The following is a 25,444-nucleotide window of genomic DNA, read 5'->3' as shown; positions in this document are numbered from 1 at the left end:
GTCGCGTTTTCTCTACGGCCATTCTCGTATTAGGCGCGCGAAACCGACAGTAAGTTAACTATCGGCGATCTTATCGGACATCGTCGGACGTGGTGCAAATTTCCACCCGCTTCGCCCCTCGCCCCCTCCGCGGCGAGGTGCAACAGGTCGTTTCGGCTGTACGCTTTAGCCTGCCACAGGCGAACTCTTCCGCGCGGATTTGCATATCTTCCCTTCCCCGCTCGTGTCGTATCTCTCGCCTTCTTCTAATCTCTTTTAAGTAAATTAGCGTGTCTGTCGGCGTTACCTTATACCCATACGCGCGTGCTGCGAAAACGTTTACGATTATGATCGCAAATGCGAACGTACGTCTTGCGTTTTATCGCGTTGTACTTTGCTACTTTTTGCGAGATTTTCTTGGCGCGTTCATTCGAACAACCGCAGCTCGACTTGGCGCAAGATGTTAACGACGTTTTTAATCAATTTTTTTTTCGTAAATTTTATTCCATACTGAGAGAATAATCTTTGATAAACTTAAAAAAAAATTAGCGTCTGATAACATGAAATATCGGACACAAATAAAGTTCAATCACTTTATATTCCGTATCATATCACTTGAAACAATTAAATTGGCACATGCGCTTTAGATAAAGAACAAACAAAAATCTATTAATTAAAATCTATTAATCTATTAATTAGTCATTAACATTTCGCTCGCCATCGACGTAACATAAATTAATCAATGTAAATCGTTTTGTTGTCGTGATAAAATATTACAGCGCGTGGTGTTTTAATATTATCGTTAATTTTATTCGATTCGACGACACGACGGGAAGGAATGTCCGGCTTATCGAGTACGAGGGAATATGACTCAATAAAACGAAGGGACTTCGCAGACCGCACGCCGCAGATTGCCGCTAAGGGAGCTCGCTCGAGATGAGAGATCCAGATTAGCGGTACGCGAAGTAAACGAGAACGGGAACGAGTGGGTAACGTGACTCGCGCGAATTGTGTGTGATGAACGGCCGGTGCTGCTTGACGACTTCACCGTGTCGATCGCGAATCAATGGACAGCCGATCAAAAGCTGTGCAATTGACGCGCGATGGCGCAGCAAGAAGATCGGCCGGGAAAATGCGTTTAATTACACGGCCGGGTAATTACATTTTTTTTTCATTTCTCGTCAGCAGCACGTGCTCATATATGATTACGGAATATTTAAATCTGCCTGATTTTGAGCGAATCTTCAGTTAAATTTTTATTGGTATAGCATATCCATAAAATTTAAGAAAAAGATATCGTGAAAACAAACTGCTTGAAAGAGAATTTTTGTCAATTTCCTTTTTTCATATGCAAAATATCTGAATCTGAATGTGTTTTTATTGCAAATAAGAAATAATATCCTTTTATTGAGGAAAATATTTTGTTTGGTTGTATCAACAAAAAAGTATATACATACAAAATGCATTTTGATCGTACCAAAATTCCTTTTTATATTTATAAAATTTTATAAGTAATTGAATATCTGGTTATCTTGACTCTAGAATGTGATCAGATTTAACTATAAGGCCTATTTTCAAAATGTATGGTTACCTAAAGGTTAAAAATTACCGAGAAGTTTATTATTGTTTAACGACGTTTGAAAATGGGCCTAAGTGTATCTCTGATTTGTATATTTTGTTGAATCTATCAGATTTCCAATTGATGTAAGTTGTTTTTCTAATGTTTAAAATTGCGAATAAAAAATTGTATTATAAAAAACAATTGTTGACATGTAATGATATTATAAATAATGTTAAGAAGAAATACATTTACTGATCGCGCTCGGCGTAACCGGTTTTCTCTATTTTCGCTTGTAAATATTCTTCCATAACGAGTCTCATCGAATCGATCGTTGGAATCGTCGGAGCGATACTCGTAGAAATGTGCTTGCCGTTACGAAGGGGAGGGCCGGCGCGATAGAATAGCCTTATTCGTCTCTGAAGCTCTGTCTTATAACGATAGCCAATACGATGTGCCCATCATGCGGCCTTCGACCGCAAATCACGTTCCATTATACGTCCTGATAATCGAACCTGCGAGAAAGATTTCGGGAATTCTCTTCCGCGTACCACGAGATTGTCGTGTTCCGATATACCCCTTGCGGTTTCTCATACCGGTTAAAACTTCGCAACGAGTCGGGCTGCGGTCAACGTATATATATACAGGCATGTAACGCGTCTAAAATACGCATTCCTCGCATCCCCGCGTGCACGTTATTCCGAGTTACAACGCTACTATTCTGACCGTTCTGAAATTTTTTGTTACGTTATGTTACGGGAGATCGACCGATTAACGACGCAGGATTCTCGCGACGTAAAACGTAACTGTATACACTTATTAAACACAAAATTAATCAAACTATTAAATATGAAATTAAGTGACCACGTTGACCAAAACAAACACGAGCATTTAAGTGTCTACAATGGTAATTTTATATATGTACATAATTAAATAATCTCAATGATAATCACACGAACAAAACGATTAATATGCACACACAATGTGAGATCTGATTCTTCTGAATCGTCTAACGATTCGCTAAATCAACTTTATTATCTGTAATAAATGTCGGAAAATCTAGGATTAATGTAGAAGTCCCAAATTGCCCGTTTTTACTTTTATCCTCTACTTCCACTGTCGAATTTTTCTCTGTAGTATATCATTACTTTTTTCGGATGTCCCATCCGGAGCCGTAGATAACCGGTCTCGTCTCGCACATTCTATTTCTACAGCCTTTGAGAGGTCTCCTTGAGCATGAAGAGCACGTTGTGTCACCGCGCGGCGATCGGGCGCGAATTTACGTATGAATTACACAGCCATAAGCGACGGATATGAGCACATGGAGTGTACGCACACCTACGTGTCCTCTCGCGCGTCGCGCGCAAGTTCCCACACTTTCGCCGTATATACTCTGTAAGCGTCTTCGATGACATTCCCTGTACACGCGCCTCGGTATTCTTACAGCCGAGGAACCTGTAATACCGCTGTTCTTCTAATCAGACGAATCGTTGCGTAACTATCATTAACAAAGGATACATTTATTTATTTTGACACATCACTTTTTTTTTGCGCGTGTTTTATAACAGTTTTTTTGTGCTTTACTATACGCGAATATATGACTGGAATAATGCAAAAAACGTGTGAGGCACATACATTCAATCATCTTTTTCTCGCTGGTCAACCGGCAAGCTAAGACAGGAATCGGTATTGCAACAGTGATTTGCAAGTAGGGAACTGACGTAAACAGAGCGAGAAATAAGGAAATATATTCTTGACTCCATTAATCTGATTTATTGGTTCACTATATACCGGTCAGAGTTCAGCCTTTTTCTTATCTCAAGTGATTATCACTTTGTAATACATTAGACGAGAATATAAAACGCGAAAGAAATATTGATCCTTACGTCGTATAAAAATGATAAAATAATAAATAAATGCGATTCTCTATCGTGACTATGTGATTTAATTAAATAAAAAATCATCAGGTCTGTATTTTTAAATCGATTTGCATTGCAGATTTTCAACGTAAATTGTACAGTGTAAAAAGTGATATAATTGAAAAAGCGACTGTTTTTCTCTTTTTTTCGATCATATAAGTATATAATATAAATTGTTATGAAATCAATGATTAATTTAATTGCATAACCAATTTTTAGCTCTTTTTTTACACGTAATAGATTACGAATTAGAGTTCCTAAATGATATGTAAGAACTATTGTAACAGTATGGTTCAGACGATTGCATTCACGGAAAGAACAATTTTGTTGAAAAGTCTAAAAATTTTGCTAAAAACAGATCTGAAAATAATTTGTGTATAAATAAATTTTTGTTGAATCATCAAAATAATTTGTTGGAATGTTAAAGCTGATAAACATTGCTATAAAACGTTTTGATATTCTAGCAATCACTTTGACTTTCGCACAAAATTATTTTGATTATATTGAACAAATTATTTTCAGATCTGGATTCAGCAAAATCATTCTTTCCGTGTTAGTCTTGCTCGTGTAAATTGCGAGACTCTGGTATGTCGATCTTTTATGTACCGCTCATAAAAAAAAACGTATTGCGAGCGCTGTCGTTAGTTCATTACTAACCGTTGAGACGCACTCCACTGTCATTAAAGCGCGATAGTGGCTCAAGTAGCAATTAAGAAACGGGATCGCCGCAAAGCTGTCGCAAATCTATATATTTACGGATACATTATACGCGATTTTCAATCGCTTAATAACAGCGATCTTCCTAATCTCTCGGCGGGCTCGCATATGCGGAGGGATCCAATCGTATGCAAATGGTAATTATACGCGTATTTGAGCTTCTTCCCCGATGCGCGGTCTGAATTATTTTAAGCTGAATTATTTTAACCGGAAAGACGAGATTAGCAAGCCACGTCGATGAGTGCAGCGATAAATTAGTTGTCTTTTTATATTATACTTTTTGCTTTTTTTCTCGAGTAGATACGTGGACACTTATGTGAAGAGAACGGTCATCCAGTTTCGTTTTATCAAAGCTGTTATTAATTTGTAATCCGCGAGATATATGATACATGTTGCGATATCATTAAAACGTGTACCGGTAACGTTCAGTTTGTTCGACAGCTAATGGTAGGTGTAAATCGACAGGTCGACTTTTTACGCGGCATTTTGCACGGTACCGCAACAATGCAGCGGTTTACAGCAACACGGCTGCCAGAACGGCAGATTGACGAGACAATGCGATTTATTATTTTGAATTTACACGTCGCAAATGCTAATCGACACGCTACATCGAGTTTCATATTTACTCGAGAAATTTTGATGTATTTTTAATCCAAAAATAATAAATATCCAAGTTGCGTAAACTTCACGGTTTGAACGATGTATTAAGTGCCAAGTGTATTTTTTCTAAAGTAACTGATACAATAATATGTATATCAAAAAGCCTTTAAAAAAGTTTAATAGCAGTGATTAGACGAGAAATCCAAGGGTTTGTTCCACATTGATACATCTGTATATCAATAATGGAGTCAGAGACGGAGATTTCTCAAATTCTAAATGACTTTCTTATTCTTTAAATTTAGTTCAATGTTTTTAAAAAGAAAAACTCGGTACTTTTTTGAAAATTTTGAACACGTTTTATTTGTTATTTTAACATTCTAACAAAGTGCACCCTCGAAATCTTCGTGTAACGCTTCCTCGAGTCGAGGAAGCGTTACAGCGCGGGTGTCGCTGCGCCGAGCGTGGCCATCGCCTCGCGCGCCGCGTCTCGGAAAGAAAAGCACGGCCGATGTTTTATGGAAGCCCCGCCGACCATAAATTATAATCAACGTCCGTGCCAACACTCTAACAAACTTCCAGGCGCGTCATTAGGGCGCTGCTGCGGCGGCGGAGGTGCGGGAAGGCGATTGTACGCGCGCGCGTTCGCATTTGTTGCGCGCTCGTTATTAAGCGCTCCCTCGCGCAGATGGGATATCCCGTAGGAATCTCTCCTTCTCTTTCCCCTTGTCTCTTTCTCTCTCTGATTAGCCGCGCACAATGTCCTGTATCCGGTGCAAAAAACCTGCACTCGTTGTTACTGTCATAACGCGGAAGAGCGAAGGCGAAGTCGCTCTCTAAAGCCGAGTTTACGTGTTTCGCCTTTGATGATCGTTCAGGGAAAATCACCGGGAGAATCGTTCAGAAATGAAAGTGCGGTGAATCGGGTGGAGAAAAAGCAAGAATGAAGGAAGTGGAACTTCTAGTTTCGTCTTTATAGAATTAACGTTAGAATTATAAGGCGATTAAAATGACTGTAAATTTTTTTTTAAACTATTCAAATTTATAACGGTGCATTTTCTGAGATTTTCTGTGACTTTTGTTGCAAATATGTAAATAATTAAATTGGTCAATTTATTTTCTTCCCTTTTATTCTTTTTCTCAAGTACATATTAGACATGTTATTGATATTTGCATATATACCTATTTGAAGTAGAAATTAATCGTCGGTAGTTGTAGTGTTGATTACTATATAATTACTATATAATTGAATTTTTGTTTTTCAATAAAATAAATATCAAAGAAATTTCATACGACAACGCAGAAATAAAACCTCCTTCGAATTAAACGTTCGCGTTAAATGTGAGATACAGACGGTGGACTCTTAACGTTTATTTTCTTGTAGCGCTTTGTTTGTCGGTTATTTTACCTTGCGAGGCTTTGGGACCGTGCCCGGTGCCGCGTGTCTAAACAAAAATCCATTCAGCCGCTTAAATGACTCATTCAGGATGATCATCAAGCGTAGACCGTGTAAATTCGCCTTGATGCGCGCGCTATTCCGAAGAGATGATTTCATCACTGTGCCCTACGAGACAAGTGGGCGTCGCGCGAGGAATGTAATTCTTCGGAGTCATGGCGGAGGGGGGGGGAGAGGGGGGGAGATGTAAAGACGCGAGCGCGGAGAGGTAACCTTCTGCAAATTACGGCGGCAGTAAATCGAAAAGCGTTACATTTAACGCTCACGATAAATCGCGGAGAAAACGCGTGATTACAATCGTTAATGCTTCATGCGCCCGCCAAATATCGATCCCGATTAATAAAGAATCCCGCGGGAAATTTATACAACAAACATGTTTTGTATAAAACAATCGATGTAGTAAATTAAAAGTGTGATTTCTATTAAAATTTGCAATGAAAATAAACGTTAATATTAGCTTTTTGTTAAGTTTTTGTTGAGAGAGGCAGATGATTTTTTATAATAAATTAAAAATATCATAGAAAAAACTTACTCGAGAAAATATAAATCTATTAATTCGATGATGCAAAATATCTCGAGTTAGATCGAAATTTGATTGTATGTGAAAGAAATTTATTAACATTAAATTAGTTAATAATATAATTAAATTGATAATATTAATTTAGTATTAACAAATTTTCTTGGTATTTTATATAATATAAAATGATCTTATTCATATATAATTTTATATTAATTCTGTTAATATTTAAAAAAAATGTTTATGCTTTCGCAAATATACAAATTTAAAAAAATCTCGTTTCTTTATAATTTGAAAAGAAATTCACATTACTGTAGCTCTTAATTCTCAACTTTAAAAATTAAATGTTCTTTCACCAGACTTTTGCTGCGAAAATAATGAATCTTAAATTTATTAAGAAAAGGATGCAGTGATAAGTAAAGGATGCGTTTTATTTTTTCTGTGAAATGTAGCAAGTCAATTGACAAGATTATGATGTTATACCACGTGATCACTCCCAACGTCTTTTTCGCAAAAATATCGCCGACATCGTCTTATATCCGCTTACGGCGGGATGTAAGAATTACATTTAAATATTACGACCGCATTACGGAACTGGGATACCTTGCAGGAAGCTTCCCGTTTGATTGTACGTTTTTTTTTTGCTGTTCATACCGGATACGATCAATGTTGCTAATGAGGAAAACGATTACCGGCGAAGAAAAAGAACGCATCCACCATTACCGCGTAGGAAAGAGGTTTTACGTTCGCGTTATTTCACCGAGATGATTTCATCGGCGCGCTTTATGGGACGAGTCGTATGCCGCGTACCCGTTCCAAGATGTAATAGAGTTTACGAGGATGTTCTCTAAGTTCACAAGCAACCTTAATACTGCTTCGTCTGACAAATGTCTGTTAACTTATCTAATATATAGCTAATAGGAAGTAATTTACATCGGTCACTATTTTAAACATAAACAGGCTGTTCTGAAAATGTCCGCTTTCTCTTAGGCGCAACGATTCGTGTTTAATGATTTAAACGTGATTTTTCTTTGACCAAAATCTCGTTCGAGTTCTCGTTTATAATTTGCCTATTAAGTTATCTTTCAAACTTCGAATCAATGTACCGTTAAAGTCAAGTTGAAGTTAAATGAAGATTCAGGTTTTTAGCAGGTATTTTTAATGAATAAAATTCTAATGCTGTGATTTCAAGCGGTAAGGGCCTTCGTTCTGATCACGTTTCAGAGAAAGCGGCAGTTTCATGTATACAATTCGTATGTAAAGTAACGTTGAAAACTTGAAAATCAGGAATAGAAACGATCATGTATAATGTATGTAGCAATGCCTGCGATCATATCTCTTAACAAAGTCATAAATCATGGCAATATATTAATATTTAATTATTAAGAGTTATTAGTCCCGTAATATATACATTCTGCATCAGATACAGATTTATCGGTTTCCTAACGTTATGTGTTTTTTTTTCTTAAACATAAACAAGTTTTTTTTCTCATGAATTCTTTAATTAGTTCGAGTCTTTAGAAATATAAGTGAAAGCACTCACCTTCCACTAAAGATGTTAAGAGCGTGACGTTGGCGGCCTTCCTTCTACCGGCTGGCAGATTCAAACCGATTTTTTCCAGTTTTTCCCTAAGCAGACGCCCGCCGTTTTTGGATTTCGCCCTGCAAAATGCAAAATATATCTTTATATGGAGCCTTTCGCCATATTAACTTTCTCAATATTATTGAAATAACACGACATGTCATTTCGCCGACGAAGAATTCACGATATTATATAACTACAAGTATATCAAGATTTAAATATTTTAATTCTCATATGTTTGGACGTGGACATAATTTTTTTAAATATTTTTACGACTATATCTTTTGTAATTTTCTCATTTCTTGGAAGAATAATTACACACTACATTTGCGTTTTATATAATCATCAACATTTGATATGAATCGCTAAGCTCAGGTTAAAGCTCTCATGTGGTGAATATCGTAGCCGATCTAAAACCCGGTTAGATTACGTCAACGATTATTGATTTGGTTCTCACGCGAGAATTTTACATACACGTCACAGAACACAGAGATTCATTGGTTCATCAACATATTTATCGATCACGAGATTTTTCTACCGTTCGCTAAATACTTGTTCGAAACACAAGCGAACGCCCACATCCCTCGTCCCGTTCCGGCGCGTGAGAATTTCGAAACGGAACTCCTCCATTAATCATTTCGCCGCCGTGATCTCTAAAAAGATGAAATCGAGGTGCGAGAGAGGGGAGGGGGAGACAGCGGCAATCGTATTTCCTCGAGTGGGAAACACGGTTGGATTAGCATAATCCGCGGGCTATACGTGTGTCGCGTCGGCGATTGAGCAAGCTCGACGACAGGCGCTTGAGGATGCGCTCGCACCATCCGTGCACGTGCGTTTTGCGGAATGGGATCGAGCGCTGAAAGAAAGGACTGTGTTCTTCGCACAGAATGAGCTATTCAAGCTAAAGCGCGAGCATATCAACAGGCGAATAGAATTTTTATCGGGCACTTGTGGCATCCTCCTCCGACACGTGTATCTGGGTTAATTATTAAGCGACGTAACGCCCCCCCTCCCTTGCGCGATCGTAAAGACGTTTTATGTTTCACGATTGATTTAAAGTTAAGACTTCTTCGCTGTAATCGTGATTTCGGTCAATTAGACGCGGCGTTTATTCGTTGTCTCTGAAAGCGCATTGTGTTAATGGTATAACGTGACGTTAAGACTAAAACCGCAATTTAAACGCTATAGTTATAAATGAGAAGTATTGACAAATTTCTGTGTAAATACCTTTAGAAACAGCTTCATTAGCTAAATAAATGATTCTTTATTAAAGATGCTATGATGTGTATGTCCTTTCAATGTTGAATAACACGCAGGCAATTTAATTAATAACGTATCGAATAAATGCACATTTTTATATAAATTTTATAACAAATGAACAACTTTTGTTAGTTGAATGCTTCTATACAAAGAAATTTTAATCGTCCTCTTTTATATTTTACGTTAAATTGTGTATCGGATGGCGTCCCACGTGATTCTTTCGGACGAAGTCTATCGAGACATCATCAAAAGCTGTGTTTTAATCCTTTTGCAGCCGGACAGCGACTTCGTGTCGTTAATCCACCGGCGAAGTAAGAAGCTGCGAAGTAAATTTTTTTCTGTGGAACACCAACGGGAACGCGATAGTAGCAGGGACTTCTTTCTTTAACACACCCTGTCCATCCATCATCTCGGCCTGTTATAACGGTAACGCGTATCGCCTACCTTTGTTCGGTTCGGCCGCCCGGTCCGCCCGGTAATCTTTCGCCTCGCTCGGCAATTAATACGTTTTACCGCTATGGGTTTTTAATATCGACTCCTCCGAATTTACGTTCCGCGTTCGCTCCGCTCGTTTTATTTCCTCTGAATCGCACTGTCCCATGTGTTTCTTGATAATGTATTCATTTTTAGATAGACTCAAAGAGAAAGCGATTATAATTACATCTCTGTATTAATTACCGCTGCGACTAAGAGCGTGTTTTCATTTAGGTCAATATCGAAAACTTTTATCTATCACTTCTTGAAGATATGTGTACACGAACATTTTAATATTTTCATCTTAAATATATCGTAATATATGTAGAACGTATAAATCACCACACCGTATTCTTTTATTTATTTGTCAAAGGTAGATAAAGCTTTGTAATATGTTAAAACATTTCCTTCAGTAATTTTCAAGAATTTAATTTAACTTGAAAATTGAAGTATAAAAATTAAGTATAAAAATTGCGCTATTAACGATCGTTGTACTTTCATAATTCCTCCTCTCAATTTATATTATCACATTACAGTTGAAAACTCAGAAAGATCTAAACTGACAGATCTGCTGAAAGTTTTCAACGTGCATTCTCGTTTCCGTTCAGATCCGTAAAAGTCTAATCAATCTATATTCTAAAACGGGTTTCAAGCGATGCGATAATCATCACCGATTATATACGAATCGAGTAGACGCAAGCCAATTTCACGTATCCCGAGACACAGCGGAAGAATTTCGACGAACGTAATTGACCGCGGAAACGGTCGTGCGACCGGATCGAATTTTCGATACTTAACGATTGCCATCGCCGACGTTTCTCGGTACGTGACGAGAACACGATGCTGCGACTCATTACCGGAGACTTGTCCCGAGAAGAATCCTCGTCCCCCACTCAGACGTATCGCTCTTCTCTACGTAAGGGTTTCCGCGATTTGCAACCCTCGGCGTCGATTTCCACCGATAGGAAGATCCCTGAATGGCGGAGCTCTTGCTCCCCCTGATTGCTCGAGACATCCTTGAACGCCTGGCATCGTTAATCGTCTACGGACGCCACGCGGCGTTAGACAACCGAAGGACTTCATGTTCATGATCAAGTATCCTGCGCGTCGTTCGTTTCGCGAGATTGAGGCGGAATTATGATTAACACTGATAAAGTGTAGCGCATGTATATGAGAACGAAATGTGGACAATTTTCTAAAATATAAGATTTCCAATACCTCTTTGTTGTGTGTGGATTTTATTGTATATCTAACCTATTAAAAATATATATCATTTATAAGGTAAATTTATTTCAATATTGTTGATATTTAGTATTGTCGTATGCCATTAACTTTTTAGAATTTTTTATTAACATAAAATTAAACAATAGTTTATATATTATACATATATCTCAAAATTTTGGAATTTGAATTATAATAAGAATTCATATTATTAATAATATAAACTTATGTTAATAAATTAATTAATATTAATGTTAATAATTCAGTAATAATATTGATATTAATAATATTAATATTCATAATTTATATTAATGATAGTATAAATTACTACTAAAATACTAATAATATAAATTATATTTTTAGATTCTTTATCTTTCATAAAAAATTAAAAAAATTACTTTATGATTTACAAATTACTAGAATTAGTAATTATAATTATACTAAGGTAGCACTTAAATAGAATTTCCTGGTGGTTTAAAAAACTGTTTTGAACTTTTTTTATCGACATCTTCTAGTCGTAGATCGAGGAAGTAATATCGGAATATCGCTGACGCAAATAAATTAGATCGACAAATTGATTGATCGATCGGCGCTTTATTTTTACGATTAACAGATTTAATGAGAGTCACGCTGAAAGAATAATACGCGATAGATTCTCTATATGTTACCAATATTTTTTATCGCAGAAGTAAGACTACAGTATTATCGTGACTGTGGCTTACATAATAATCGACGTGCGCATAATCAGGATACATCGCGACGTACACAGAAAAACAGAAGTATAAATTTACAAAGAATATAATTAGAAGTATAAATTCTAATGGATCGACAAAACTTCTATCCTACGGCGAAAGTCAGCCTTGTTTTCGAGCCTGACGACCTTGCGCGCGATTTTCAGACTTCCAAGCAGATGGTGGCCAATTCGTGAAGGCCTGCCGGTATTCAACGGCAATTTACGGAGCAGGTGAGGGTTTTGCTAATCCCAGGTAAATTTCCAGATTGGATAGAGCGCCCAATAGGCGCTATTTCGCGTGGAAGTTTTTGAAGGTCGCGCATCTCGGAACGCAAAAAAATATACACGGAGGACACATCCGAAATATATAAATACATGCATCTTTTTGTTATAATAACGATTGATACATGACGATACATTGTGACTGTAAGTGAAACTTTCGACTTTCGCGCGAGTATCCGTATATGTTTTGACATCGATTGAGATACGATATTATTGCAGGTTTTTTACTTGCTGTTTGTCTTGCTGTGATTAGTGTATTTATCCACTTTTACTTTGTATTTATCTATCCTGCCTTTTAATAAAGAAGCCAATTGACAGTGTTATTGTCGGCTTACTTATCCGACGAATCTCGTGCTCGCGAGTTCCCAGTAGACGTTATACTTACGCCAATTGGTATCAGGACGCTGATACCTGATTCATATACATGTGGAGAACAAGCCCGGCGCGTACAAAGAGACAAAAATCAATAGAACGCATTGAGAAAGCGTGCGTTGTGAAATTGAGCTCAGGGCGATCGAAAAATCGGTCGGTGTGAAAATAAAAACGGAAGGCGTGGATCTTCGATCGACAAAAGCATGCTCGCGCGAGCGCACACACGTGCGTGCGCGGCGAACTGCAGCGATACGACGCAATTGATCTTCGCGCGAGACGATCTCTCGCGGCTCGCGGCGTATTGCGAGCGACGGAGTCCTGGACCCTCGTGTACGCGAGTCGCCGACGGACGACCGAGAACGAGATGCAGGGAGAGACAAAAGGAGCGGAAAAGAGAAAGAAAGAGAATCTATAGTGGCGAGTCTCGGTCCAACGCGCGTGTAATTATCGGTCAGATCGCTATGCGAACGGATGAATTATAACGTCGCGGCCGGTGCGAGATGCCGCGGTCGCCTCGAGGCGCGCGCACTCGCTCACTCGCTCGCACGCCGAGGAATTGACACTCGCAGCCGCGCGAGTTATTAATGTCTCATTTGCATCGGCGGTATAGATCGGTCCGCTTTATTAACGCTTCGCGGCAAGAAAGATTTGCCACGCTCTGTCACTCCGGCCGCGCGAAATCAACGATACGTGAAAACGCGCGCGTCGAACGATATTTCTTTCATTGTGGAAAGTACGCACTTTCCTTCGGACACGTATTCTAAGACGAATAATGTAGAGTTCGCATTAACCCAACGGAAGCTTCGTTAGACAATGACTCGTAATTTTTTTTTAATCATCAATATTCTAGTTGTATTTCATGCAAATTTCTTGTATAAGATTAAAATTACATTCACTAGCTCATGTTTAAAGTTAGTACTTACATAAGATTAAAAAATATATATTTATTCAAATTATAGAATAGACTAAACTAACGAATACTAATAAGGTGACGCTTAAATATAAACATAAAATTTATTCTAATCAAATAAGCGCGGATTTACTTAATTTCTTTAATAAAAATGATGTACGAGCACTGAAATAATATATATAATTGAGATTAAACGGATATTCAAAATAAGAATTATATCTATGACGCATTGTAAGGCCAGCGTATAATAAACTAATAATGTGAGGCAAGCTCGTCAACCTTAAGCGTCATTAGTGCTCGTTAGTTTGACCTGTTCCATAATTTGATTGTTTTTACATTATCAAGCTTGCCTCACATTGTTAGTTTATTATACGCTGGCCTTACAATGCGTCATAGATATAATTGTTATATTTTGAATATCCGTTTAATCTCAATTATATATATTAATAATCTCAATTATATACTATTATTTTGGTGCTCGTACATCGTTTTTATTAAAGAAATGGATTAATCCGCGCTTATTTGATTAGAATAAATTTTATGTTTTATATTTAACCGTCACCTTATTAGCGCTCGTTAGTTTGGCCTAATCTATAATTTGATTGTTTTTACATTGACGAGCTTGCCTCACATTGTTAATATATTTATTATTTTACCAAATATATATATTTAACATCCAACAAATCAAGAAGCTGTATGTAAATTTGAGACGTTGAGACTTTTCCGCGAGCTTGTTTACGATATTTTGAATTTTCCCGTTGTGCATCCTCGCAGAGGATCGGAAGGGAAATGGCGCGAAGCGCGCGCGATTTCGCAATGCCTCAACGGTGATTTCGTAACGCCTGTTGCGAGAGCGGGATCCGGCGTGAAAAGTCGTGCGGAGTGCGTGGAAGTATATATATCTGGCGCTTGCATGCGCTTGCATGCGCGATTTATCCACGCCTTTGGTGATAAAGCATTGCGCAATGAGCGGTGCTCTAGCCGGAATAAAACGGCGAATCAGATAAAGGCGGGGTGCTCTCCCATGAGGAGCGTCTATAAATCAGATGGCTGTCTGTGCCCACACGGTTGGGCATGAGAGGGCACAGGATGAGAGAGCTGAAACGCGCGCGCGGGTTTATTAATTAGTCCCGCGAATATATATAAAGCCGCGTGTAACACAACGTGCAGTAACGTGCGCCTCGCCGATCTTTTTACGCGCGCGCATTGTCCCGATCGGGCGCTGCGTCAGTTATACCGGATTACCTCGGATACGCGCGGCGGCCGGAAATGTCGGCGGTAATGCGTGCAACGCCCGGTGTGTTTCGTATTTCATTTCTTACCGCAACGACCTGCACGGCGCAGAGCCGTAACAGAGAGCGCGATACACACTCCCGCGGACTGTTGCGGATCTTCAATGCGCCTCTCCGTAGGAAGCGGGATGCTGCACTCGTTATCTCTCGCGTCGTCCTCTCGCGCGCGACGGAATATTCATGAGGAATCGCGATCAAGCTCCCATTCCGCGCGCGCACACGATCGGTTTAAAGTGTAGCCCGCGAGGGAAGATGTGCGAAAGATTCGTATCGACGCTGCAGACTGTAGACGCCTCTCGTACTTCTATTAGGTCCGCAAATTCCCGCAAATTTGATATCACATCGATGTGGAATTTCCTTTTTTAATCTTAAATTTTAATTTTTAACGTTTCATTTTCTTACGCAATTTCTTTACGATTCTCGTGTTGGCTCCTTCGGACAACGGTGCGCATCGAGCATCTTCGTTCACCTCTTCCGTGCTATCGCGAAAGCTGCGCCGACTCTCACGGCAACGACATTTAATTCCTCGCGTGTATAAATGCCAAATTATCCTAACGGTTTGCTCGAGAGCCCGCGGGTCCGAGGCGTGCGTGATTAAAAATGAATGAATGCACCGCGCTCTACCTCCGTCTTTTCTCTTTGCCGAAAGAGTTGCTTGGGGAACTCTGCCGGGGAGAAAAGGCGAAGAAAGAGACAAGAGAATTATTGCACCTGCAAATCGACGAATCTCTCGCCGACTTATGTATCGCGACGGGAAAACGCGAACGATCGACGTATTTATTTCTGCGCGCGAGAGATACATTTGCGTGAAACTGTTCTTAATTGAAATCTGGTTACTTACCTTCGTAACACGCCACCGAGGAGACTCGCGTTCAAACATTCCGGTGGCGACAGTCGTCTTTGTACCTCCGCTACCGTAACTTTGTACTTGCTGGTGCTGCTTAGTAACGATAATCGTCCTGGGACCGAACAGAATACGTCCGACGGTTGCGCGTTTCCGGACAACATAGCCTTCTCGCTCCTGTCCGAAGGTTTCATGTCTGCAAAATTAAAGGTGTGACCGTTAGAATGACCTTAAAGCTCTACAAATATCAAGATTCATATTGGCACATATCTACTTTAGAAATACTATAAAGTGGACCGCGTTAGAAAAAAAAAAATAAAAAAAAAATAAGGAACTGTACGCAAGGGCAATGCGTTCAAATCTTAAAACGTGTATCAATAAAACAGTAGATGAAATATTTAACTGTACAAAATGTTGAAATCAAAATTATCCATTCAGCATATATTAATATTTTAATTTAGAAATATTAAATGTAAATTGGACCATTTGTAGGAAATGTGAAGAAATAAAATAAACTAAGGAATTACATCTACAAACACAAGAGCAATACGTTAATAAGATCTTAAAACGTCGACGAAACATCATATGTTATATATGAGATACTTAATAGATATAATCGCTCGTATAGAAAGATAAAATATCGATAAGTTGCTCTTTTTTCGTGTACCACTTAATTATCTTATTTAGTAGATGTTTGATATATGCTAATCGAGAGTTATGTTGCGTTCGACATACTACTTGCGCGTGTACGGATCGCAAGATGGAAGAACATCTTGTGTGAGTGACAAGTGAATGAATGCCAGGCATCACTCACTGCTGATACACATCGATAGATTTTCAGCTCGCACGCCCATCAGGTGCGACCGTTACGGACTCCTCCCGTTACGTCATCGATAAGCAATCGGTGTAATGACGCGACTTAATAGCTCTAATGAGCCGAGGAAAGATTTCCAGGAGTTATCGGGCCAGTGTGCCCAACTTTTTCATCTAAACGAGTTTTATTAATGCGGGAGCTCGTTATACACCGGGAATGAGAAATGAATTCCGTCGAGGCCGATATCGCGGCCTCTGATCGATGTCGCGTATATCTCGGCGTCAGGATTTCTCACGATTTTATCCCGATCTCCGCCCGCGTTTTCGTCGACGTAACGATAATAATCAGTTTTCGTCCAGCGGACGAAGGAATGCAATAATCCAGTTAAGACTGCCGCATAGTCCATTCTCGTAGGTCAAAGTGAGAGATTCGCGACTCGGTAGAGCCAAGGAATACCGGAACCAAAGATCCCGAAATTATGTTATACAGCCTCGCTCCCTCCCTTCTTCTCTCTCTCTCTCTTTCCCTGTATGTATGTGTGTACGTGTACGTGTATCTTGCGTGCGTATAAACCGTGATCAGGGCAATATCTTCGGCGAATATTTTAAATTCGCCCGTACCGTTCCTGTTTTAGCTCCTATGCATCGGATAGCCCCGCATTATTGCATCGCTTGCCCTGGAATGCTTAATATCGTGCCTTGGGGGCCCCGGACAAAGCGCGTTATTACATGGCAAAGAGATGGTCAACTTATAACTCGGCGGGGCTCTTCATCTTCGCCAACGCACGAGGGATGTTTCTTCCAAGTTTTACGCGTTCTCGACACGAGGGAACCGCGCGTTGAACGAGAGAGACATTTCGCGTATAAGAGACGAAAGCCGCGACCTCGTCTTTTAATAATCGAGAGAAAACGCGATACAAGGACCTCTGTTTAAAGGAAAGTTTCCCGGCTGTATACGGGGAACGCAACACGGTGTATTAACTTAAATGGCACAATAAAGAGAAAAAATAAAGTCCTGCGCCTGCGAACAGAGAAAATCACCGTGGAATATTTATTGTCTTAATATCAGCTAACTATCGCTGCGTTTCGCTTGATACATCGTCGGGGCCTCGACTAAATGCACCGTCATTCAGCGAGTTAATGTCAGCGTGTTATGACAGATACACGAGGACGGCTCTATAAATCTAACCGATAGATATCTCACGGCATTTTTGCCGGGGCCGGTACCATTCCCGCTCTATCGCGCTCCCGCGGCGATGCGCGGTCGCGCTGTTGTTCGCTTCGTTACCCGTCGAAACTTAAAACGTCGCGATTACGACGCGCCGAGTTGTACGCCGAGGGCGCACGTCGCGTCGAGAGTACACAGACGCAGCTTGATATCCAAGCACGGAAGACGTCATCGTCGTCGTCGTCGTCGTCGTCGTCCACGTCCTCACCGTGTGTCGAGCATCGCCGGGCGAGCGAAGAACGGGAGAAAGTAAAACAAGTTGTCCGTATTATCTATGAGCGTCGCTATCGATCCCCGTCGATGTCTCGATCCCGACGGTCAAACGGATAATCAATTTCCGCGCACACCAAATAGGTCGACTTGTCGAGCCTTATAAATTATAATGTTCGAGAGGAAGCCGCGATAGAGAAAGAGAGAGGTAGAACGGACGCGTAACGGTCTTTGGCAGCCGGCGTTAGTCGGACAATTTGGTAACGTTGAAATGATGTCGGCATGAGGGAACGAGAGGAGAGAGAAGACAGAAAGAAGAGGAAGAATCGGGTGTCGGCGGCGGGTACACGATCTCCGTGACTCGCGCGTCAAGCGTGCGTTTCCTCCTCGCTCCACTCCCCGGGTCTGATATTAGCGGATACGTTAAGTATGGGTTTTATACGGGTTATGGGTTAAGCCGAGTATCGTCCCTTTTTTTCTTAACGTATATACCTTAGTATACTTAGGAATATCGGCGAAACGTTAATATTTTCTTCCTTATTCCTCCCTTCGCATGATTCGATCATTTAGCTATTTCTACCGGAAATACCGCTGTCGGCCGACCTCGAGCATTGTTATTTGCGGAAGATTTCGATCTTTCTCGTTCACAATTCGAATGTGTTTCATAGTAATTTTATTCCGCAGTATATATGTTTATATCGCGGACTGCCGCGGACTGCTTTGATTGCAAACGCGATGTTTTCGCTTCAATCTTTGTATTATGGATAGATTCATCGTAAAATAATAATAACTTAAAAAATGTCAATTTTTCTGTAAGATATAGAAACCGAGGGCTATAAAGTATGTTTGAAGGATTTAATTATCTAATATTCGTTGCATTCGAAGTAAACTTGTGTACATAGATTTTGACCATTAATTTAATAAAATTGCTAAGACAAGAGAATTATTTTATTACTTCAACACATGTATATTCACACAGATTCGCATTCTAAGAAAAATTGCATTTGTAATTAGACTTCATGAAAACATTTTGTTCAACATGTTATACTTTTTTCACGTTATACATATACATGCGCATTACATTTTTATCTAACGTCAATTTTTTATTTTCCTTCGCAACCAGTCCTTTAGATTCATAAATTAAAATGCATTTTTTTTTCAATGTTAAAAAATATTAACAAAGTGTAAGTTCTTTCTTTAATGAATTTACGCGAAGTTTATGAATGGGAGTTAATCCGAAACGGTTCTCACTGCCGTCGTAAACCGAGACCAGGTGTATTTCGCCGAATTTACAGTCGCGTCTAATTGAAATCCTGCGAATCTATCGAAACGCGCAGTTTCCGAAAGACAGTTACGGCTCAGTTCGTCAAGTACCAACGGCGGCACGTACGCGTCGTTAGAGAACATCATTTAGAGACGCCTAAGTGCTGCGAGCATTTCTAACCGTCCGATGCTGCTATCTCGAACACTTATCTCGATTCCAGTAACGGTTTACGAACGTATTATTAATTTATTTAATGAGGATAGCTCAGGCTTCGCTTATTTTATCCGTAGGATCGGCGTCTATAGTGCAAAGCGTATAATTATCATAAGCTGCCGTAACCTTTCGCCGTGTGAATTGCGAAACCGTCTCACTCATCGGACGGACAATCGCTATCGGTCTCTCTATCGCCGCTTAATTACTCACTCCTATGTCGAATAATTCGATAACCGTAGCAGAAATAAGCGGATTCGTAAGACTTCACTCGCGATTCGAATGAATCACGATCTCATTGTCGTACGACTCGTTTATCTTAAATTTTTGCGTAATATTTTGACCTCAAATAGACGGACAAAACAACAGTGACACCTCCTTCTTTGTACGTCGTTTCGGAAATGGAATTCCAGCGGTGGCTAATTTCGAATGCATTCAGCAGCGAACTGCGTCTACGAGTGCGCGCGAGTTACCGAGATAACAATCGCGAACGCGTTACGCTCCCCGTATACGCGTTCCGAGATGTGCTCCGCTTCTCTTCGAGCAACGACGCACTTGATACGCACTCGAGTGTCTTTCTCATGAAGATTGCCGTCGCCATATCTCAGACTTCAGATTGCGCTCTGGAGAAAATAACGCTAGATAATTTGTCAACGCTATAGCTATCGCAGATTCGAGCCTACGAGCGCGCAGCACGTCGCGAAACGAAACCGTCGTGCGATTTGTTCCTCGATTAATAATTGCAGATAGACTCGATAACTGTGCAACGTACTATAGTTTTAATATATGTATATATATATACACACACACACACACACACATATATATATGTATATACATATATATATATATTGTTCGTAACTGTTCATACCCGTCTGGAGTCTCTCGATTACACAGCAACCTGAATCACGCGTGACCATGACACAGGAAGCACTTTACGTTCTTACGTCTTCGCGTTCTTGCGCATCTGTTCCGAGAAATATCTTCGAAGAAACCTATGAGAAGACTCGGCTCGCAACACGAGCTTTTCTCCTGTTTCGAATCGTGCGCGAAGCGTCGAGCGGAATAAGTAAATAAAAATTATTCCGAGAGTGCATCGGTCTTTTCCGCATTTATATTGTAAAATAACACAGGATTTTAGATTTTTCGTTGTTTATAAAAATATATAAAAAAAATTCTCTTCCACATTTATTGTAAAATAACATAGAACTTTAAATTTCTTTGTTTAGAGAAATATAAAAAGAATTCTCCTCCACATTTATTATAAAATAACAGACTTTAGATTTTTCTGTTCATTATATTTATATTTTAAAGAAATATAAATAAAGAAAAAAAGCTGTGAAAAATACTGCGATAAAGTGCTACTTTAACATAATTGGATTTAGATAGTTCATTAATTTTTCTTGTATGTTTGAAGACAATAGAAATGAATAATATATATGATACTCTTTTGAGAAATTATAATTTTTCTATCAGTTTATTGAAAATAATATAAACATTGAAAACAATAAATATAAAATCTACTTAAACTGTAGATAAAAAATTTACTTATCTAAATTGGTATTTGAAGTAAACCTGTATACAAATTTCAAGTATTAATTTAAAAAAAATGTTAAAATTTGCTTATTATTTTAACACACATATATTCATAGATTTTAAGAAAATGTTAATATCTAAGAAAATTGTAATTAATCTTGACGTAATATAATAGTTTTATGAAATTATGAAATTATTAAAATAATGTAATAATGCAAACCAGCTTGTAATTTTTGCAAGCCAAATTATCGCTCAATAAGCGATCAAAGATTGCTATGTCTCATTGTTGCGTCAAATTCGCCAATCCACACTAGAATAGCACTTATTACTTATTACATGTTTCCCATTATATCTACATATCAACATATATTTTATTATTACGTAATATACAGTATAATTCTTTATTTTCCTAAATATATCAGGGTTAAATGAAGTTGTTGTTGCGTGTTGAGATTACAAATATTAAGCAATTTTCGAATATATCTAACGTAACTTGATGCATCGTATATCATTAAAAACAGGTTGGCTATATACATGCAGGCTGTGCTAATTAAACAACGTTGTTTGAAAAATTTCTAATAGCTCGATAATGAACGATATTACATTATCTTATTACATTATACATCTTAAGCACGCTTACAATATCGTTGTCAGTCATCCTTGTTATACCGCGGTTGAGAATATTATGAATTCTGATAACGCATCATCACGAAAATTGCCAATGCAACGTGATTTTATCGTGACGGGGATGACAATTTCAATGAGCGAGTAAACGGCACTGCGAGTAGAGCCTGAGTTTTATTTATGGTCTTAACGAGCGCAACTATGACGGCGTGTGCAAGACCGCGGTAAGCAAATCTCGATTTGCATAATCGTTTCTATTTAATCCTAATTAGGAGTCGCCTCAAACCGCGTGCGCACGAGAGTTATTGGGAAATGCGGCGCGACTTGGCAGCTATAATACTTATATACGTTCTCATCGACGTGCGGAGCGACTCGTAAAACCAACGACCGCGGAGTCGTGAGCCGTGGGCGGCTTAATTAAATTCCACTTGGAAGTCGATAGCGTGGAAAAGTGATAAATCGATGAGCAGCCGCGCGCTCAGATCAGCTGCTCATCCCGTCGCCGTCGGGCTGCCGCCGAGCAACGGGCCGACAGGTAGTTTGCCGTAAAAGGCGAAGCCTGTGTGTCGCACGCTAGGCGCTACAGGCCTGTTCGAACAACATATTGCAACTTTACAACCGTCCCTAAGTGCAGTAACATTGTCGAGAGTCAAAGGTGATGACAATAAGCGGTCGCTTAGCCGTCAACAAGAGTCTCTCGTCGAGCCGCGCGCGCGCGGCGCTCGCCGTTTCTATTTTATAGCTCTCGCACAAGTGGGGGATCTTGTTAAATAAGATAAATACGATTCGCAAGGTGAAATCGGTGCGGAAAGGTTTCGTCGTCCGCTTCAGCGCGCGATAAATGCGCGTCTATTTGTATGACTTAGTTCATCGGGATTGTTGGCTAATCGGCGTGTACGGTGCACGCGTTGAAAACGAGGTTGAATGGAAACGTCGAGAGATGGTGTCGTTGCGTCAGTAATATACACGAATCGCGGCTCGAATCTATACTCGAAAAAATTCCGCTTAAAAATCTCAGCCGCTTGTCGAAACCCTCATTCAAATCTCAAGTAAGACTTTCGTGAGTAAAATTTGCAGCCGATCGAAAAAAAAAAAAAAGAGTTTCGACGGGGAAAATGACGATTGAGATCTGCAGGTATTCGCTAAAACCGACAATCACGGTAATAAATAAGAGAATCGCGTCTGTGAAAGGGAGGAAAAAAGGGGAGAGGAAACATCGAAGATGAATGTACACCGACGCGTCGGCGATCCTGACAAAAGATACTCGCGAGATTAGATTCGCCGCTCGCTCGCGAACCTCCTCGGTTCGATCAAAGAAAGATCTCAGCCACGGCGGGTTAAGTAACGCAAACTTAACGTTCCGCACAACGGCGGCGTTGCACAACAACGTGTATACTGCGCGCCGGCCGGTTTTGATCGCGGCCAGGTATTCCCCTGTCATAAGAGCCGCGGTTCATAGAATGTCTAACGAGATAGATCATAAACAACAATGGTCTAAGACGATACGAAGGCGGAGATTCGCTCGCTCACTCGCGCGCGAACATCGCTCGGAGAGAGAGAACCCGTCTGTTCTTCTCCCTCGCTTTCGCATTCACCATTCAGCCGACCGCCGTCGATTGCCTACCCGCTTATCTCGCTACGGGATTTCTTTCGCGTTACAAGGAGTCACAACAACCGCGACTACGCGAGTCGTAGCCAAGGAAGAAATTAATCGTTCGCGCGGGAAAATACACGTCGCACGAAGCGCAATGAGGAAATGTAACAACGCAAATGTGAAGCTAAAAGCGATGCCCGGCGACGCGCCGCATTTATTACGGGCCTCGCGTTATAAATCGCTGTCGCTTTTCTTCTCTTTCTTTCTTTATTCTCTCTCTATCTTCCTCTCGCTCTCTTTCTTTATCTTTCCGCTTCGTGAAACTCAGTCAGTTTTGTAGAAGAGTGACATTAACAAGGTAACATTCTCGACGCCGCCTCGCCTGATTGCGACGGACTTCGGCTACGTACGTAATCTAGGCGTTTGTGTCCAGAGCTATTTAACTGCATTGTGCTTGCACCCGGACGATTTCACCGCGTCCCCGTCCTCAGGTAGACGAGCCGTTATTTCCAGCGCCTGGGAAAAGTCTGGCGGCCATATAGACACACATATGTGCGGCTATCACGTTCGCTCGCCGCGCCGGTACGGTAGCGGCGTTCCGCGGGCGTATCCTCGCCGGCTAATAGCGATTGCAGGTCGGGCCGGGTGTAATTTTCATTCCAACGGAAGCGATCGAGAGAAGGCGAGTGAGAAGGGGTTTACAGCGAGGATCGAAACACGTTGGCCGTCAAAGCAAACTGCGACGATGGCGAAACGCGACAGTTCAGACCACCAGGTGAGCATATGGGCATACATACGTTTTCTCGGAAAACCGGTGTGGTCGTGAGAATCGCATGCAGACACGCGATAACATGCGGGAACGCATGTAGAGAGGGAGGTTAAGGAAGTCGTTACATCCGTCGATACCAAGATTGCACGCCAAAATTAATCAGATCTGAGCACAATATCGTCATTAAAGATGCATCTAGGTGTCCATTAGACATCGTACCGACATCGTTGCATGATCATTTGTTGAGCGCAAAAATAGACAATGACGAACCCACTTTTCTGAGTTATTAACAAGTACGATATAATAGACATATAAACAATTTTGTCGCGTTTTAAAATTTGACTGAGTCTTTATTGCACTCTTTTGTTTGTAATCTTTAAGTTAAACCGAAAAAGAGTTCGTTTCTTTAAATTCTCATCCTCCTTTAACTAAAATATTCACGTTTGTGTAAAAAAATAACACAATATCGAGACGTAATTGAATATATACAATAAAATGCTCAAAAGACGCATGGATAATTAATTCAGTTGAGACATCTAGAGTGAAGCCGAAGACCAGAATGTATCGTCGTTCTTAGTATTTTAATTGAATTCGATATAAGAAATAACGAGATAATAACGTAATGATATGTTAAGGTGAAGCAGCTGTGCTCCAATTTTATCGGTAGCCCGTCGATGAATGAGCGGTCGTACGAGCCTTTCATTATAAAATCGTGGATTAAAAAACAAAAGAAAAGGAAAAGGAAACGAGAACATCTCTCTCTCTCGATCCAGTTACTTTCTCGTGTTGCCTAAGTTCGTCCCGCGTCGGTATGTTTCTCCGAACAGAGACGGTCTCTCTCTCTCGAGATACGCGCTCTCATTGATCTTTCATGCCGTTACTCTTCACGGAGCCAATTCTTAAGATAATGGTGGTTCTTGTCACTACAGAATGAGCATTAGCGAACAATGCGTGTACAAAGGGCGAGTGTACAAAATATAAAAAGACACAGCGGTAATGCCGTTTAATGCGGCGTCGTTCGAGCGATGTTGATTTATTACGAGAACGACGATACATTCTTCTTTTCCTTGTTGCCCTTGAATACTCGGAAACGAGTTTAATTTCGCGTTATTAGAAGCGTATTATTACATTGATAAAAAAAAAGAAGAAGAAAGGAAATCTTGCGATGGCGAATTAGACATTTATTTTATGGACGCAACATGGATAAGGCGTGTGTTCAAGGTCCCCAAGATGAGATGTGTACGTATAATTTCTGGATATATAATTGCCGGCTCATTATATAGAAAGCGATTAAAATCGAGTTAATATTATCTAGCGTAATATTGTCGCTTATATAATGTCGTGTATATAAATGTTATTTCTTGTTGAGGAGATAACGATGTAGTTAATATTATGAAATAGCCGCGAGATCGTCCGTTGTGACTGTTTGTAATAAATTAATTATAATAAGGTATTAATGACCGGGAAGGGAGAGATCGGAAGA

The 25,444-nt window shown here is 40.0% G+C and overlaps 1 protein-coding gene across 1 annotated transcript in view; it reads right to left on the bottom strand.

Moving 5' to 3' along the window:
- LOC105453955 (transcription factor AP-2-epsilon) overlaps positions 1 to 25,444 on the bottom strand; it is a 57,977-nt gene that overhangs the window by 4,518 nt on the left and 28,015 nt on the right. Inside the window, 2 exon segments of the mRNA XM_011696254.1 lie at positions 8,287 to 8,405; positions 15,711 to 15,909. Coding sequence (XP_011694556.1) covers positions 8,287 to 8,405; positions 15,711 to 15,909 — 318 coding nt within the window.

Source organism: Wasmannia auropunctata, unplaced genomic scaffold, assembly GCF_000956235.1.
Source record: "Wasmannia auropunctata unplaced genomic scaffold, wasmannia.A_1.0 LD335990.1, whole genome shotgun sequence".
NCBI classification, from domain to species: Eukaryota; Metazoa; Arthropoda; class Insecta; order Hymenoptera; family Formicidae; genus Wasmannia; species Wasmannia auropunctata.
This window is presented reverse-complemented; position numbering and strand designations above follow the sequence as displayed.